At 39.3% G+C, this 17,673-nt stretch overlaps 1 protein-coding gene across 5 annotated transcripts in view; it reads left to right on the top strand.

Moving 5' to 3' along the window:
• Nucleotides 1–17,673, top strand: part of Hdgfl3 (HDGF like 3) — a 53,120-nt gene that overhangs the window by 23,995 nt on the left and 11,452 nt on the right. For 2 of the 5 annotated variants that reach the window (XM_039101536.2, NM_145785.2), the window contains exons 2-5: nucleotides 5,488–5,564; nucleotides 10,327–10,465; nucleotides 10,917–11,072; nucleotides 16,590–16,736. In XM_039101536.2, coding sequence (XP_038957464.1) covers nucleotides 5,488–5,564; nucleotides 10,327–10,465; nucleotides 10,917–11,072; nucleotides 16,590–16,736 — 519 coding nt within the window. Of the gene's footprint in view, nucleotides 1–5,487; nucleotides 5,565–10,326; nucleotides 10,466–10,916; nucleotides 15,851–16,589; nucleotides 17,594–17,673 lie in introns of those variants that run through there. The other 3 variants (XM_063281654.1, XM_063281638.1, XM_063281645.1) reach the window with 2 other exon arrangements.

The raw sequence follows: 17,673 nt of genomic DNA, 5'->3' as shown, positions 1-17,673 counted from the left end.
TAAATCAAATCAGATACTGGTTAGTTGCTTCTACAATCTTTGTGCCACCATTGCCCTAGCATATTTTACAGGCAGGACATCGTTGTAAGGTTTCATGGCTGGGTCGGAGTTTACATATCTTATAGTAGCATGCAGAGTTCCTTCATGTGCCAAAGACACTGGAACACTGAACTTCTCCACGTTCAATGAGTTGTAGCTGTCTTCAGCAATGAGGCCTTCCCATCAGTTTGTGGAGAGCAACCTGTAATCTTGCCAATGGCCTGGGCCTTTTGGGGATTCCCACAGGATGCCTTTGGCCAAGAACTTAGATGTAACCCAATCCTAGTACTGGAAGCTTCATGTCCAGTTAGGGCTCTGTCTCCCCATTATTTGGCAATTTATATCACCTTCTTATATGTAAATATTCCAGGAAGCTTCTACTCTATAAGGTTTCATGCACTACCCCTCAAATGGCCCTTAAGATTAGCTCTCTCCCCCATTCCCTCCCTCATTCCCCTTCTGTCTCCCCATTTGATCAACCCTGTTTTCGCTCCCTTCCCCCATCCTAACCATGTATTATTTTCCCTTTTTCTAATGAGATCTATTCGTCTCCTGTTTATAACTTTATAACTATACCTCAGTTACAGTGTTTTTTTTCCTTAGTTCTATTTATTTGCCTAGAATCTTACAATGCCATTTTTTAACAGCTGAGTAATACTCCAATGTGTACTCCTTAGTACCCACAAAAGAACAAGTGTACCAAATGATACCTGTAACCCCAGCATGGGGGTGGGTCAGAGAAATCACTGTATCCTAACCCTCCCCCCAAATAAGAGACCCTACCTCAAAGGAGTAAAACAGAACCATAGAGGAAGACACCCAGTGGCCTCTTGCCTCTACAGAGATGTGCATAATTATATACACAGGAAATAGTTGTGAAAAGCTAAGTGTGATAGAGCATGCCTGTAATCTCAGCACTCAGAAAGCTGAGTCAAGAATCTGAAGCCAGTATGGGCTACATAATGAGACCTACAAAGAAAAAACAAAAAACTCAGAATTGTGATTTGTTTATATCCTCTTTAATTTTAAACGTTATGTGGAAATTTTTAGCTTCACAGTAGTGTAAGAAATTTTTAAAGTTCAGAATTAATGTCACCACAGGAAAACAAATTCATCTTATTTTAAATAGCAAAATATTTGCTTATCTTACACACCATAGTCAGATAGCTGTTTTTATATCAAACTAGTCTGATCTGTTCCATTATTTACTTTGACTCTTTGAATTTTATTAGTCTTTTAAATACTTGCAAGTTTCCAGTTACTGTAAAAAAAAAAGTCTAAAAGGCTACATATTTAACAGTACTTTCTTAACGAACTAGGAAAACAGGCTTGCATTGATACATTTTTGCAAACTTGAATTTTTGTATCTTGAATACAGAAAGCCTTCAGAGGACTTCCATGTAAATACAAACACTACAGCCCATCTACAAGAGCCCAAGCTAACAAGTCTTATAGTGTGTCAAAATGGCCTGGCACCTTCTTAACACACTGATTTCTCGGGACTGTGGTCCTGTGCTCTCTGTTGTCCAGCACCTAAAATATGCGTTGACAAGCTCCAAGATTGTTTACAGTCAGCAGACTAATTTTGGAACATGTTATAATTAGAAAATCTTGTCATAAAATTTTTTGATTTTCAGAAATAAACTTGATGCAATTTTTTTGCACACTGAAATAGCTTGTTTTGATCTTTAGGGTGTGATTAAAACCACAGCAGTAAAGAAATACAAGAGATTCTCTATGTAATGACAATTATAGTCTTCTGATAGATTTATTTTTACAAATTATAGCAAGGAAATTGAAGAGGGCGAATTTTTCCCCTTTAATACCACACTGAACTCACACTTAAATGTTTGTATTTTCCTATTCCTTCTTAGTTCCTGTCTTTCAAAATACATACTTAAAATTATGAACATGAAGTATTTGTTTTTATTTTTTTCTTAACGAAGTGATGAGGTTTTTTTTTTTCCATTATGACATGTTAGATTTTTTTTAACCATTATGACAACAACGATTGATAACCACTATTCGCCATACCTAGATAAATGAATTAGTCATTTTGTGGGTGGGTGTTGAAAGTCAAGACAGCATGTCACTAGTTCTAGTGAGGGCCCCTTCCTTCATCACATCAGACGAATGATAGCATAGTGGTAGAAATGTATCAAGAGGGAAATGCTACAGAGAGACAGGAAATGACAGTCATTTAGGAGTCAGGCTTCAGCTTAAATAAAGCTCACTGTTACAAGAACTAGTTGAGGGAGCCTATAAGAGCTACTGCAGTAGGATAGCCTGCCAAGCTCCAAAAAGGACCACCACTTCTTCTGTCAGTCACTACACTACAGTCTTCCAGATAGGAACCATCGAGGGATATTCTCAAACCATATTCAAACAGTATATTAGGGATGATATTTTAAATACGATTAGCTCTTACAGTGGCTAGGAAATGATTACTGAATCACGAGAACCTGAGTTTAGATCCTAGTGGAGTAAAAACAGGCAGCTAGGGCCCTGAAGCTCACTAGCTGTCCAGCCACGGAGAATTAATAAGCATCATGTTCAGAAGAGACCATGTCTCAAAAAATGAGATGGAAAGCATTGAAGAGAGGCACCTGATGTTCTCCTCGGGACTGTTATATGTGCGTACGTGCAAGCGCAAAACCAAGATATGGCTCTAGAAACTTTTACAGGTTGATGGTGATAGTAATTATCTATACTTTTATTTATTGAGCACCCGGTGTTAGGGATTTTAAACTACCTTTCACTTTATAGTCACGGCAACAATATGTGTCATGTGAAGAGATGCAGAAACTGCAACTGAGTAACTAGCCAGTAAGTGAGGGAGTCATGACTTGTACTCATATCTGGCTTCCAGAGAAAAGCATGGCCAACAGTAGATTTACCATGCTACTAAATCTTAAACTTCAGAATTCCTCATTCATGATTGCAGGGGCTAAAACTGTTCCAATTAGAATTGGAAGGCTGTATTATAACTAGAAACAATTCCATATAAACATGTTGAGAAATTGCTGATGATGTATGTCTTGTAGATTATTTTGTTATTATAAACAAATACTCATTTTTGTAATTTGAACAACATGTGTCTCTGAAAGATGGGAAGTTCAGCCATCAGAGAAGGCTGAGAGAAAATGATATGCTGGTGCTAATCTGTAATCTCAGGGTGCAGGAGGCAGAGGCTAGAGGATTGCAAGTTGCGGGATGGCCAAAGCTACATAGTAAGTTCCAGGCTAGCCTCAGCTACAATGTGAAGCCTGTCTCAACAGCAACAAAAAAATTAAAAATAGCATGTTATAAATAATTCCATGTAGTTTCATGTTGTTTTGTTATGATATGAGGAAAATAATGACCTAATGACCATTTTTAAAATAATCTAATAAATGAAGACCTTATCCTATCTGAAGTTTTCAACCTCAGTGTACACAAGATCTGGTAGGTCTTGAGAAGAGCTGACTTGTTTTTATTTTTAAAAACCCCAGAAATGGTTCCAATATATAACTAGGAATGATCTATGCAGCAAAAGGCTGTAGAATCTGGAACACATAAGTGAAAAAGTAAGTGTGCATCTTTAAGGCTTCCATGGATGGAGAGAGAAACTCACCATGGTTTAGACCAATGTTTACATAATAATGCAGTTACTTCTCATAACTCTCCTGTGTTGAAACATGTTCTATGGATATGTGTTTGTCATTGCTTTAAAATATACAGCTTTGGCAGGGGTGAGGGTATGTGTGCTGGAGAGATGGCTCAGTGGTTAAGAGCACTGACTGCTCTTCCAGAGGTCCTGAGTTCAAATCTCAGCAACTACATGGTGGCTCACAACCATCTGTAGTCTGATGCCCTCTTCTGGTATGCAGGTGTACATACAGATAGAACACTGATGAACATAAAATAAATAAACAAACAAATAAACAGCAAGTAAATAGTACAGATTTTTCAGGGGCAGCACCAATGGCGTGGGCTGGTTCCTCCTCCTAACTGACTGACTCCCAGGCTGACTAACTCAGCTACCACCCAGGCCCAAATCCAAGGCTTTGAGTTGGCCACCCCAACATTTATTCCATCTAGAGTGCATGAAGAGACTGGTCCCATGGAACCATAGCCACAGGATATCCATGACTCTGAGCGATAGCAGAATATCCAAGAGGTTCCAGAATTAATGGTGTAGCAGAAGCCAGAGGCTTTGAATCGGACCAACAGCTCATTGCAGCAAACATTTGCATGTAAAGATGTTTGGGCAAAAGAGTATTCTATGTGACGTACTACAGCTTCCAGTACCACTATGGTTAGCCAATATGTGATAGAGAGGTAGGGAAGATGGAGGTTATGAACCGTGGGTGCACAGTAGAACTGGAGACTTGTCAGCATGCTTGATAGAGGAGCAGGTTGTCACCCAGTAGGGTTGAAGGATGGTGTGCAACAGCTTGGAGCTTGTGCAGATTCAGCCCCTAAACAGGTTGCCCAGCCACAGGATCATACAAGTGAAGAATGGTCTATTTACTGGATTGGGCCTCCTCAAAAGACCTCCACAGTCCATGTTTCTCCCAGGGCCATGCTGGCCAGTTGCCTGTGTGGCAGAGGACCATATTAATGTTCTCAGTCCATACTGCAACCAGAGACCATGGGGATGTTCAGGGACTGTACTGTTGCTAGAAAGCATGCGGAAGCCTAGGATCCCTGCTCCACTGACCGGGGCACAAGGAATCTGCTCTTGCAGTGTTAACAATGACTGCACATACATAGTTGAAAAAGAGGACATAAAAGACTTCTGTGACAACCCCTACCTCGACTCCAAACCTTCCCCCAAAAAGTGACAGCCTAGAAAGGAAGCCATCAAATAGAACTTTAAAACAAAATATGTGTGTGGACACTGAGATGTAGCTCTCCACAGTTGATGGCTTCTGACAGGGGGTGCAAGTGGAAGACTCATTTTCTCTGGGGGCAGCCATTAGGCATTTGACCACATACTCCTTAGACATGGACTTGGATTTTGTTTCTTTCTTTTTCCTTTTTTGAGGGGGAGATGTGAGGGATGGAGGAATTGGAGGTAAGTCCAATTGGGATGCATAATATGAGATTCAAAAGTAATCAATAAAATACTATGTTAATAAAAAAGATCATAGATGGAACTTGAGAGGTTTTAATAAAAAGTGCAGCTTTTGTTTCTCTTTTATTTCACTAGAACAAATTTCCAGGAGTAACTCTTGAGTCAAAAAAATGAATAGTTTGGCTCAATAAATTATTATAATGGATATAACCATTTACAGTTTTAAATAGGCCAACTAGAATGGTTAGGATAATTTTGCTAGGTTTGAGGAAAAAAACTATTAGAATTTTTATTATACTATTTTTATTTTGAAATTAGCAGTAAGTTATCAGGACGGTGTTTACATTGTATTCATGTCATTATTTCATAACTGAATTTATCTTTACTAGATTGATGAACTCCCAGAGGGCGCCGTGAAGCCTCCAGCAAACAAGTACCCTATCTTCTTTTTCGGAACCCATGAAACGTAAGTCACAATACAGCTTACACTTCCGAGAGCTCTGATGTGACCCCACTAGATTATATACTTAAGTGTGGTGTATACTAGTTTATATGTTGCTATATTCATTTATAAAGTAGCCAAACATGGTGAACTAGGACATGTAGAAAAGGCAAAACAGGAACAGACATAGGCATAGCTTAAAAGATTGGTTTCTAATGGCCTGTCATTCAGGCCTCACCTCATAAGACTTCACAACTTCCCAAATTAGCATCACCATCTGGGGACTGCATTCCAAACACAGAAGTAGGGGAAGCAATTCAAATTCAAGCCATAAAATAAGTTTTCATTCATAGAAGTCTTGATCACTGAAAGTGCATCATTGCTTCTGTTTCTTTTTTAAGTGTTGGCTATCAACCCACAGTCTCTTTTCAGGACACTTAAAGTCCTGGAGCGGTAGACCAACCATCCTGGTATCCCCTTTTGGAACTCTGCATATTTTCTCTTTACAGAAGCTTTTTCAACTCATTATGTACAGGACAAAGTTATGTTCTCTTAAACTCTTCTGTCTCTCGGCCTATAACAAACGCACTTCCTTTAAAGGTTTTCTAACTATGTCTGTTAATATATAGATTAAAGTAACATATACATGTCTTTCCTTCTTCCACAATATTACAGAAGTGAGCACAGGTAGGGTGGACAGTCAAATTTGCTAAGAACTCAGTATTCTCTGTCAGACCCCGCCAGTTCTTGGTGTTAATCTTGTGAGAGTCTCACTCTGTAGCAGACTGGGCCTTGATCTCACGGAGATCCCCTGCTTCTCCCTCATGCGTGCTGGAGTTAAAGTCACTTGTTTGCTTATTTCTAACACGCTTCAGTTATTTGTGCACCACCCGGGGAGAGGGAAGGGAGGAGAGTGAAAAACAAGGAATACCTCATAAGGAAGTGGCAAGAAAGGCTCGTGGGTCACCTCTGCTTACGTTCACCTCACTGTCAGCAACTTGGTCACACAGCCACACTCGGCTGTGGGAAGCTGGGAAACAGCCTCCAGCTGAGCAGTTCTTAAATATGGGAGAAGTAATCTGCTAATAAAAAAAATAAGAGGATGCCTAGGGGGACAGTTGGCAGTCTTGCCACACTTCCGACTACACCATTTGTTTGCATTTGAATGTTGGCAGACTACGGCATGACTCTTAGCTTGCTCTTTCTTCCATGCCACCTTCACTTCATTCTGGTCTTGAAAGCACTGGGATAAAGTCCTAAAGACAGATTTTTTTTCTTATGTGAGAAATAATTGTGTATTTTTCAGAAAATAAACATTTTGTAAGAGTTTTTTCTATATTGTTTTGAGTTTGGCTTAGTTATACTTTTGTATTAGGTTTTTTGTTTGTTTTCTTCGAGTGTGTGTGTGTGTGTGTGTGTGTGTGTGTGTGTGTGTGTGTGTGTGTGTGACATTTTGCTAGACTAGTGCAAGTTCTCAGGCAGGCAGGAATTTTACAACTAAGCTATACTCAAGCCCTATATCTTCATCTGATAAAAATTGTATGTGCCTTTTCTTCATTAGGTCCTTAACCCACAGTTACTTTGTATGCATAGTCAATGCTTGCAGAAAGTCACAAGCCAGAGTACTAATTCCTTTTATGTTTCTTTGAAAATGAACTGGCCTTACACAGTGTCCTTTTGTCTCTCATGCTCATATTGTTTGTCAGATAAGACTTCAACCTACACAACCCTCAATCCATTTTATTAGTTCTTGATCAAACACATTTGCCCTCTCCCAAATCTTCCTGGACCCACACCTTCTCTATCTGCTCCACTTTGTGTTGTCTCTTTTTAAACCATCAATAGCAATTTGTACTGCCCAAATATTCTTGGATGTGTGGCCTTCCTAGAATATGATTGGCTACTAGGGCTACATTCTTAGATAAAACTGTCTTTCCTTCTTTACAGACAGGGTCTCACATAGCCCAGAACAGGTTCAAACTCCCCTTCCTAAAGGCATTAGGAGTGTGTATCAGCATGCTTAGTGTAGATAGATTTGTTAGTTGTATTTTTTAATCAACTGGACAGTGTGAGAGATCATTGCTATACCCTGTCAGAAAATGGAATTTATGAATTGCTCGTAACGTGTTGACTGGAAGGTTTCGATGTCATCTTTTGCTGATTTCTAAATTCCTGTCTCTAGCTCACAGTCTTTTTTAATTTCCATAATCATCTTCTAACTCCCTACTTGATATCATCTCTTATATTTCTTAACTGGGACTTTAGATTCTACACCTAACAATGAGCTTCTCCCCAAATATTTTCCTCCAGAAGAAAAATCATATTTCAGTAAATAACAACTCTAGCTTTTTTATTTCTTATTCTGGAAACTTAGAGATAGCCAAATATTTAGTTTTTCTATCAAAACTCCTTTCCTAAGGATGAATTCTGGAGTTGACTATTTCTTCCCCAGTTACGTTATCCATCCTGGCCACTTGCCCATATTACTTTACTTCAGTAGCTCTCTGTCACTCCTTGCTTACATCCTCCTGCCTAATCTTTACTTGGGTCCCAACACAACAGCCAAAATGATGCTGTTGACAAATCTCAGAACCTTCATGGCTTCCCATATCACTTGATACCTTTGCAGTGACCCTAAATAATCTGTGTTGCTAACCTCTTACTTCTCCATCCTTATCCCACACTGGTCTACTGTTACTAATTTCACCCTAGGCCTGCAGCCTCTTTTTTGTTTCTCAGATACATTATTCTTTCTCACTACAGCACAGATGGTCCTTCTCCTCCCCCCCCCGCCCCACCCCTGTTGAGGTTTGATCTGTTTCTATGTATCGTAATGTTAAGTGTGGGGTCGGGTAAGGCTTGTTCCAGAGACCAGAGAATCTGCCCTTATATTTTAGTGAAGTTCTGACCTTGCCTCCAGGTTATTTTTGATTGGTGAGTAAAGATGCCTACAGAATTGAGATAGGTGGGGCTTGATGTTCCCTGACCATGAGTAGGGAGAGAAGTAGGTGAAGAGAGGAAAAAGACTCTGAGGATTAGGAGTCAAGAAAGTATGGCCATGAGGGCTGGCCATTTGGAGTTAAGAGCAGCCTAGATAAAACATAGTAAGGAATAGCTCAGGGTTATCTATAGAAAATAGATTTTAGTAGCATAAAGGGTAATTATCTGTCCAGTTCTCGTACTGATTGAGGCTTATTGGAAATAATAAAAGCTGTGTATCTTAATCAAAAACTGAATGGTTAAAGGTGGAGTAAAAATCCCAGATTGGAATTAAGATTTTTCTACAATTCCTCCTTTTCTTAGGTGTTCCCTTTCTGGTGATGCCTTCTCCAATTTTTACAGCTAAAATTGCAAAAGTGATCCCTGGTGTATCCATCTGTGATGGCTGGCTTTAATTGTCAGTTTGATTCAATCTAAAATCACCACAGAAAGTTTCACTGAGACATTATCTAGACCAAGTTGGTTTATGAGTATGTCTGTGCAGGCATTTCTTAATTCAGTTGAGATAGAAAGACCCACTCACAATGACAGCAACTTTCCCTAAAATGGATTCTAAGTGTATGAATGGAGTTAGTTGAGCATTAATTCGTTGTTCTCTGCTCTTGACTGTGGATTTAATGTGTCTAGCTGCTTCAAATCCCTACCACTCTGACTCCCCCACAATGATAGATAATAACCTAAATTGTAGACTAAGTAGATCTTTCCTTCTCTAATTTGCTTTTTTTTTCAGGTGTTTTTGTCATTTTTGTTTTGTTTATTCACTTTTCATCCCACTCATTGCCCCTGTCCCAGTCACCCTCTCCACAATCCTTCCTTTCACCCCTCCCCTTCTCCTCCGAAAGGGTGGGAAGCTCCATGGGTCCCCCTGACACACACACACTTCAGGGTGTTTTATCACAACGATAGAAAAAGAAACTAAGATACTATCCTTCCTCTCTGAATAAACAAAATGCATGCTTTGTTTGCCATTTTAATCTATTAGCACCTGCACTTTATGATGGTATCAATGGTTGCCGTATCCTCTGTGCAATTCCAGTACAACTGCACTGATACCTCTCACATTATAGGTGTTTGATTGGTACTTGTTTAATTAATAGATACATAAACCTTAGTTTGAAATCAGGTCTCCAGGGTGTCAGCCAAGCTGAGTCTCAGTAGCTTCACTCACTAGATTTAGATCACAGATAATGATGCTAACAGACTGTTAAGACTGAAGCAGTGTGTTAGCTACAGAATTTAACTACTTTTTAATGGTTACAATTAATTTAGAGTAAGATTTAAATTAGATACAATTCTGTATACCCTTCTGGTTTGTTCTCCCCGACCCACATTGATGCCCAATTTACAGAAATAATACTGGCTAACTATTCTAAAGTAATATACGTTATGAATTAAATAATTGTTATCCCAGTATTTGATTTCTTATTATAAATCTCACAAATCCTTACTCACAGTAAGATTAATATAAATACTAGTTTAAGCAATGAGAGAAGCAATCAAAGTAAATAGCTCTAGTTCTACTTGTAAAACTAGGAGTCAGTGTCAAACAAAGCACATTGTGTAATATTAATGTCAAAGTAGGACAATCCAGAGTTGATGGTTACACACTCAGTTACCCATTTGTATTGCCTTGAAGTATGTTTCTAAAGCATCTTGTGATATGTGCTTACCCACAGGGTTTGTGTATACTTAAATATGTTTGTTGACATCACATTTGATCCTGATATTTAGAATACCTTGTATTTGAAGATCAGCATGTCAGTTCTATTTCTATCTATCCCTGCAGTGCATTTCTAGGTCCTAAAGACCTTTTCCCATATAAGGAATACAAAGACAAGTTTGGAAAGTCAAACAAACGGAAAGGATTTAATGAAGGATTATGGGAAATTGAAAATAATCCAGGAGTGAAATTTACTGGGTACCAGGTAATAGTTTGCATCACGGTCTCTTGTTCTGTCTCGTTGCTTTTAACTCTTATGCACCTTTGTGAAGTGTCCTTCCTGTTAGTACTAACCTTCCATTCATTTGAGGTCAGAGTTCTTCTTTGATTAAGTACCAGCTCTTGCCCAGAAGAGCTTGAGTTAAGTGGACATTGAAAAATTGACTTTGGCAGCCACTTGAGTCATTAATTGAATCGGGTTTACACATGCTGCTAAGGTTAGCTTCAGTATCTTGGTTTCAAACAACCCTCCTACCTCAGCCTCCCTGGTAGCTGGAATTAGATATATGTGCCATTGTGCCTGGCTCTCGTAGTCCTTTATTTTGAAAATGTTAAAGTGGGCCAGTGTCTTTGAAATTAAAACATAGTGTTTTTTCCAGTTTGTGTTCCTACTACTCTTTTTTTAAAATGTAATTGGCTAATTTTTTTTTCCTTAGACAATTCAGCAACAGAGCTCTTCAGAAACTGAGGGAGAAGGAGGGAACACTGCAGATGCAAGCAGTGAGGAAGAAGGTGACAGAGTAGAAGATGGAAAAGGCAAGAGAAAGAATGAAAAAGGAGGCTCAAAACGGAAAAAGTCCTACACTTCAAAGGTCACTGAAAACCTCCTCCTCCTGTTACTGTTTCCTGCATACTCACTGAAGCTTTCAGATTGGGTGGGAGGTATTGCTCTTTGGCAAAGTACCTGCCTAGAACATACTGTTCAGGCCCACTTCCCACCCCCCACCCCAGCACACACTACAAACTTTAGGGGCAGTAGTAAATTGAGAGAGAACACCAAAACCCCCAGGTAGTAAGGGAGTCATTTCTGACTTCTCCTCAAGGCTGACTTGCCCTGAAAGTACCACAAGCTTAGTTGAAGGAGGAAAGTTAAGCATATAGGCTGAGCCAGACACTGAATTGAACGGGTTGTGCAGGAGTGAGCAGTAAAATCGACTCCATAAAAAAGGAGAGGGAACATACTAACAAGTTAATAAATAAATGTAAATTGTGAAAGGGGTTCTGAAGGAAATGAATGAGACCAAGAAAACACATACTAGGAAAGTGGCCAGGCCTTTCTGTAAAGGCACAGCTTATGCTAAAGACTTGAAAGAAGGGTGAAAGGAGAGCCTTGTGCGGCAGAGGAAAAGGAACAGAGCAGGAAACCTGAGAAGGCAAAGTCTGACACACACCTAAACACAGTGCAGGCGTGCCCAGGCCCTCAGTAAAGAGAGACAGGTAAATGCTGCCTAGGGCAGACTGTAAGCTGCTCCAGTGAGTCTGGATTTTATTCCAAGTGTAGCAGCAGTGACATGGTGATTTACAAAAGAAAAAACTAGGTGTGTTATACAGTATTGCAGATATGCAATCAAAAAACACCCGTGACATTTTTGAAAACTATTCTGTAGGCACTGAAAGCAAGAAAAATGGATCCTGGAAGACCTAAGGTTCAAGATTCAGTAGAGTCTAACTCATAATTGAATACTTGACGAAATTACTTCTACTTAGATTCTTGTATTTAGTGGCTGAATATATTTAGAAATCATCTGAGAAAACAAGTACCAAGCGTTTCTCCAACTATTAAAATATGATTTTGGCAATCTTTAAAATCCACCTTACTGACATGCAGGTAAAATTGTATGCATGCATTATTTCCTATGTACCTGATTGTGTTATTCTCTATGGACCTTATTGACTACACACGTGGTCGCTGGAGCTGGGGAGATTGCTGAAGTGGGTAAGGTGTTGCGTGGCTGTGAACTCATTAGCTGGGCAGGTAGGTGAAGCAAGATGATCCCTGGAGAGGGCTTGCTGGTCAGCCCGATCAGAGAACTCCAGGTTCATTCAGAGACCCCATCTAAAACTAGAAGGTAGATTCAGGCCCTTTGAGGATATCTGTGTTCTGGTAGATAACCCTATACCTGTGAACATACAGGCTAAGTGGACACAGTGGGCATTAAGTTAAATTTAAAAAACGAACAAAACAAAACAGCACAAGCACATGCATTTGGGAAGGAAAGCAGTGGGAGGGGCAGAGAAGGAGTTGAACATACATGTGCATGCACACACAAACCACAATAAGCAAGCAAACAAGAATGATTACTTTTGATGGGGATAGAGTTTATAAATGGTTAAAAAAAAGTCCCTCTCAATGTTTCTTCCATTGCATTTATTTTTAGACTGAATTTCTATTAGCATTTTGGGTTTCACTTAAACATCCATTTGAGTTATTTTTATTTAATTGATTGCCTGCTGAGCTTCTATGGAATGTGTTTGCAACCCTAATTTATGTAAAAGCTACATAAGGTTTGTAGACTTTCAACAGTGAACATGGGACCTTTAAATGTCATTATGTCACTGCGTGTTTTAAAGATCAACAGTATGAAGGCTTGTAGTTAGGATGGAGTTAACACTTCACAGCAGTGAAGGCGAGGGCTAAAGTTTAAATGTTTAGATGACTATTTAATTTTATTTAAATTACATTTAATTTCTGCTTTCACTGTCTCTTAAGAACTGTTTGATATTTTTTTTTTTTTTTTTTTTTTTGCTGTTGATGTTTTGCACAATGCTAGGCAAACGCTCTACCCCCTGAGCTACAGCCCAGCCCAGAAATTTAACTTTATAACGTTTGTGTGTTAGAGTGGAGGAAGGGTTACTTTGTTGTTGTTTTGGGTTTTAGTTTTTGTCTTTTTTTTTTATTCCCTTGTAGAGGAACAGTCTCTGGCCACACAGATATAAACACAATTTATATCCCAGGCTAGCCTTGAACTCATGGTGTTCTTCTTGCCTCAGACTTCAAAACGATGTGATTGCAGTATGTGCCCAGAAGCTAGTCAGAACTCAGCTTTTTACTGCTTTTTACTGCCAGTGTGACATAGGGAGTCTCATGTGTATCATAATCCTGTGGAAAACTGTTGACATGACTTTCAGGCCCCAGCACTGCTAATTCAGAACTTTGAGCAAAGGACGGGGAATGTAGTTCCTATGTCTGCGGTGTGGGAATAGTACTGGAGAGACTGCTTCCTGCTGTAACCCCGGTACTTTTTCTGGATTCCCACTGTTTTCTTTTTGTTGAATGTGCTGAATTTCTCTTTTGAGTAGTCTCCTTTGCACTTAAAAACTAGTAGTCAGTAAACTTTCTACAACACCCCAGTTAGGTAAAGGGTTATCTCACAACTTCTCTATTTACCTAATTTCTTTTACCTGTGAGGGAAAACAATTTCAATAATCAAAAAGCCAAAGTACAACAAATCCGAAGAAAATTATATATCTTTTAAATAAAGATATGGCTGATTCATATTAAGCACTAGCAGATAATGAAAATGTAGATATTTGTATGCAAATGATTTACACTTAAGGTTACAGTTAATCAAATTCTTAAATTAGTAAAGATGCTAAAAGAACAAGAATTTTAGTTAACAGAGTAACAATTAGATATAAAACCAACTCAAAACCACACTAATAAAATAAATGATAAACACCAATTTCAAACAAACATATAGGGATTATGATCTGAAGAGATTTGCAAAGTTAGTTTGGCAGCTAGACTTCCTGCTAAGATACTAAATATGGTTGCCCATTAACGGAAGTACAGTGATGCCCAGTTCCCATTAGTACTGAGACTCGGTGTTTGTCATGCCCAGGGCTGAGGGGCACGTGCTCAGTGTCACTCACAGACACCCTGCACAGGAGATGGATACTGTGGTGTGCGTTAGGCTGAGTGGCAGGTCAGCACTGTTACTTGAGGGTTGCTGGATAATGCACTTAACACATTCATCTGTTACATGATATTACTAAATGAAAAGTTACCTATATATTGTCATATGGAATCTTTAACTGACCCTGCTCCAATCTTTTTTAATAAATCTTTTTTTTAATCTAAAAGTTAAAAGTGATAGCATTTTAAACTAATATTTTGAGTGCTGTTTATAGTTTTAGTAAAGTAAAATAGAAGCGGTGTAATGTTTTCTGTCCTGTAACTGGATGATCTCTCTTTGTATTTTACATTTATTTATTTAAATGTGTGCGTGTGCCGCCTGCATGTGCGTATGTACAATACATGTGTGTATTGCCTGTAGAGACCAGAGTGGGGCTATGGATCCTCTGGAACCGGAGTCACAGATAGTTGTAAGCCATCATGTCAGTGCTGGGAACTGAACCCAGGTTCTCTACAAGTAAATTCACTGACCCATCTCTTCAGTCAACAGAACAGAAACCCAAAACCTGATGATGTAGGTAAGGGGCTGGAGACGTGGCTCAGAGACTGCAAGCACATGCTGTCTTGCAGAGAACCAGAGCTGGGTTCTCAGTACTCACATCAGGTTGCTCACAAGTGCTTATACCTGCACCTGCATGTGCACACACGCACTTACGCACACACACACACACACACACACACACACACACACACACACACACACACACAAGCAAAAATGATATAATTTTTAAAATCTGATTGTATGAGGGGCTCAAGTTTAGTAATTCATTTCTGGAAGGCCAAAAAATGATTTGGCTGAGTCCATTTACCTTAGTTTTTGTTTGCAAAGTATTTGAAGATTAATTTCCTTTAAATTTTCCTCTCCCCTTTTGACTTCTTTCCCTAGAGAAATGGTCGCATGTAACCCAAGTTGGTCTCAAACTCATCGTGTAGTCCAAGGTTGCCCGAGAACTTGTGATCCTCCTTTCTCTCTCTCCTGAGGGCTGGGGTTACAGACCTGCACCCTCATAACCAGAATATATACTGCCAGAGAATTAAACCCAGAGTTTGCTGCATGCTAGGCGGGCACTACTAACTGAGCTATAATTTCAGCCCTCAAAATTTAAGAGGAAAATGGATCTGACAGATGAAAAGGCAAAAAAAAAAAATGTTAAAGGGACTGCATTAGAACAAACTGTCTGACTTCTCTACCTAGTGGTCTTTCACACAAGCCATTAGTCATTGTTTATATGCTTAAAATTGAATGCATTTTTTACTTAGAAAAACAAACAAAAAACAACAAACCACTTAAGAGCAGTCATCAAGGTGAGTGAATTCACTTGCTACCAAGCCTGATGACCTCAGTTAGACTCAGGAATCATTTGATTGGAGGACAAAGTTAGCTCCCACAGGTTAGTCTCTGGCTTCCACACATGCCATTGTCGGTATATACACCAACACAAAAACATACACAGTAAATACATTAATTATAGAAAGTCAGGGCTGGAGAGGTGGCTCAGCGGTTAAGAGCACTGACTGCTCTTCCAGAGGTCCTGAGTTCAATTCCCAGCAACCACATGGTGGCTCACAGCCATCTGAGATCTGATGCCCTCTCTGGTGTGTCTGAAGACAGCTAAACTGTTCTTATATAAATAAATTAAATAAATAAATAAATCCTTAAAATTTTCAAAAAAACTTTTAAAAGAAAATGTTAGAAAGTCCTACATTTCATCATTTAGAATAAGACATAAAATTGGAGACATCTTTTTCTAACTTTAGTACTGTTCTGCAAGGAGACTTTAGTGCAAGCTATAATTTGATTTCAAATGCAAGATGACAAAGAAAATAGACTGTTTTACAAGCACAGCTTTAGTGTTTAAGTAATTGCTCATAGTTTAAAGATTAAATTGTGTTGTGCTGTGACAGAAAGCTTTATCTAGGTTCTTTCTGTATCTATCCTTAGCCACACTGCTGCAGGAAGTATTCTTCCGTGAATATCATTCTCGGAGCGCTCACCTCACTTCTCTGGACCTTGGTTTCTATTACCATATGTGACAGAGAAGGACATGATGATTTTTGAGCATGCCTTCCAGTTCTAATGTCTCCTGAGGTAGTAGGTACTCGCCCAGTTGTATTTAGTCCTGTTGTGGGTATCTGTGTAGTCTGGTTTTTATTATCACACTTCTTATAAGAATATGATAGTTGTCTAGCCCACATCTGCTTCCTTTCTAGCTAGTTATTAGAGGCCCAGAGAAGTAAAATGACTTGTCCATCACCACCCAGCCCAGCCTTGGCACACTGCATGTGTTCTCTATCCGTGCTGTGTCAAGCCACACACACTACACGCCAACAGCTCCTGTGCACCTCTTTACTTACACTTGTGCATTTGGAGCCCCACTTTTGACTCTAATTCTTGACTTGTCTAAATGTTTAGAAGTCTTCTAAACAGTCCCGGAAATCTCCAGGAGACGAAGATGACAAAGACTGCAAAGAAGAGGAGAACAAAAGCAGCTCTGAGGGCGGAGATGCTGGCAATGACACAAGAAACACGACTTCAGACTTGCAGAAAGCCGGTGAAGGGGTGAGGATGTGCTGACAATTCCCTTTTCTCCTGTTGATCTCTTAGAAGACGTTTCCTCTGGGATCCGTGTCTGTGGCTAGTGTCACTAACCATTAGCTTGTTATGTCTGTTCACAAAGCCTGAATGGGTGGCCAGGAGTTTAGAGTCGGAGGACAAAAGAGGGCCATGTGGAAAGTATGCCTTCCTGGAAAATTCAAGCTCTCAATATTACTTTTTCAAACTACATTAGTAACTGTAGAGTATTTTAAAATAGGTTGCAAATTATTGATCATTCTTTTATCACAAAGTCAGTGGCATGTCCAAAATAGAATATGTAAATGAAGTACCCTTAATATAAATATAAAGGATGAATTAATAAGGCAGCTATTTCTTTACCTTATGCTATTCCCCAGTAAGCACACAGAAGAGGAATATTTATTTAAACCTGCATTTCAATAGCTGAGCAATTAAATGATTACCTTTACCTCCTATGCCTATCTGGCTCCCTCCCAACCCTACCCCATGATGCTTGCATATTCTTACTGATCCAGCTCTTCAGACCCCCTCTTCAGGGCTCCAATTCCTCCATCCTGCTGCTGATCTCCTTTCCCCATATCTAGCTATCTACCCCGCCCACTCTGCTGGCAGATGCCCTACCCACCCTATTCTCTATTCTGCCCAGATATTGGGTGATCAGCATTTATTGACAAGACAAAATAAATGGTAAGAACGGTTTACAGAAACTTGACAGGAGACTCTTGGTATAAACATTACAGTGCCATGTCCAGGTTGAAACAAGATATGAGGGCAGAAAAACCAGCGCTTGCATAACAAGGGTAAAACATTACATCTACAAGAATAAAAGTGTTCAAGCTGTATTTGAGTACTGCTATTTAAAATACCTGTAGGAACAGATTTACTTACCTGACTCTTGTTAGCTTCTGCTGACTTTGGCATT

This window comes from Rattus norvegicus, chromosome 1 (genome assembly GCF_036323735.1).
Source record: "Rattus norvegicus strain BN/NHsdMcwi chromosome 1, GRCr8, whole genome shotgun sequence".
NCBI classification, from domain to species: Eukaryota; Metazoa; Chordata; class Mammalia; order Rodentia; family Muridae; genus Rattus; species Rattus norvegicus.
The sequence above is the reverse complement of the archived record's forward strand: the minus strand, read 5'-3'. Positions and strand labels throughout refer to the sequence as shown.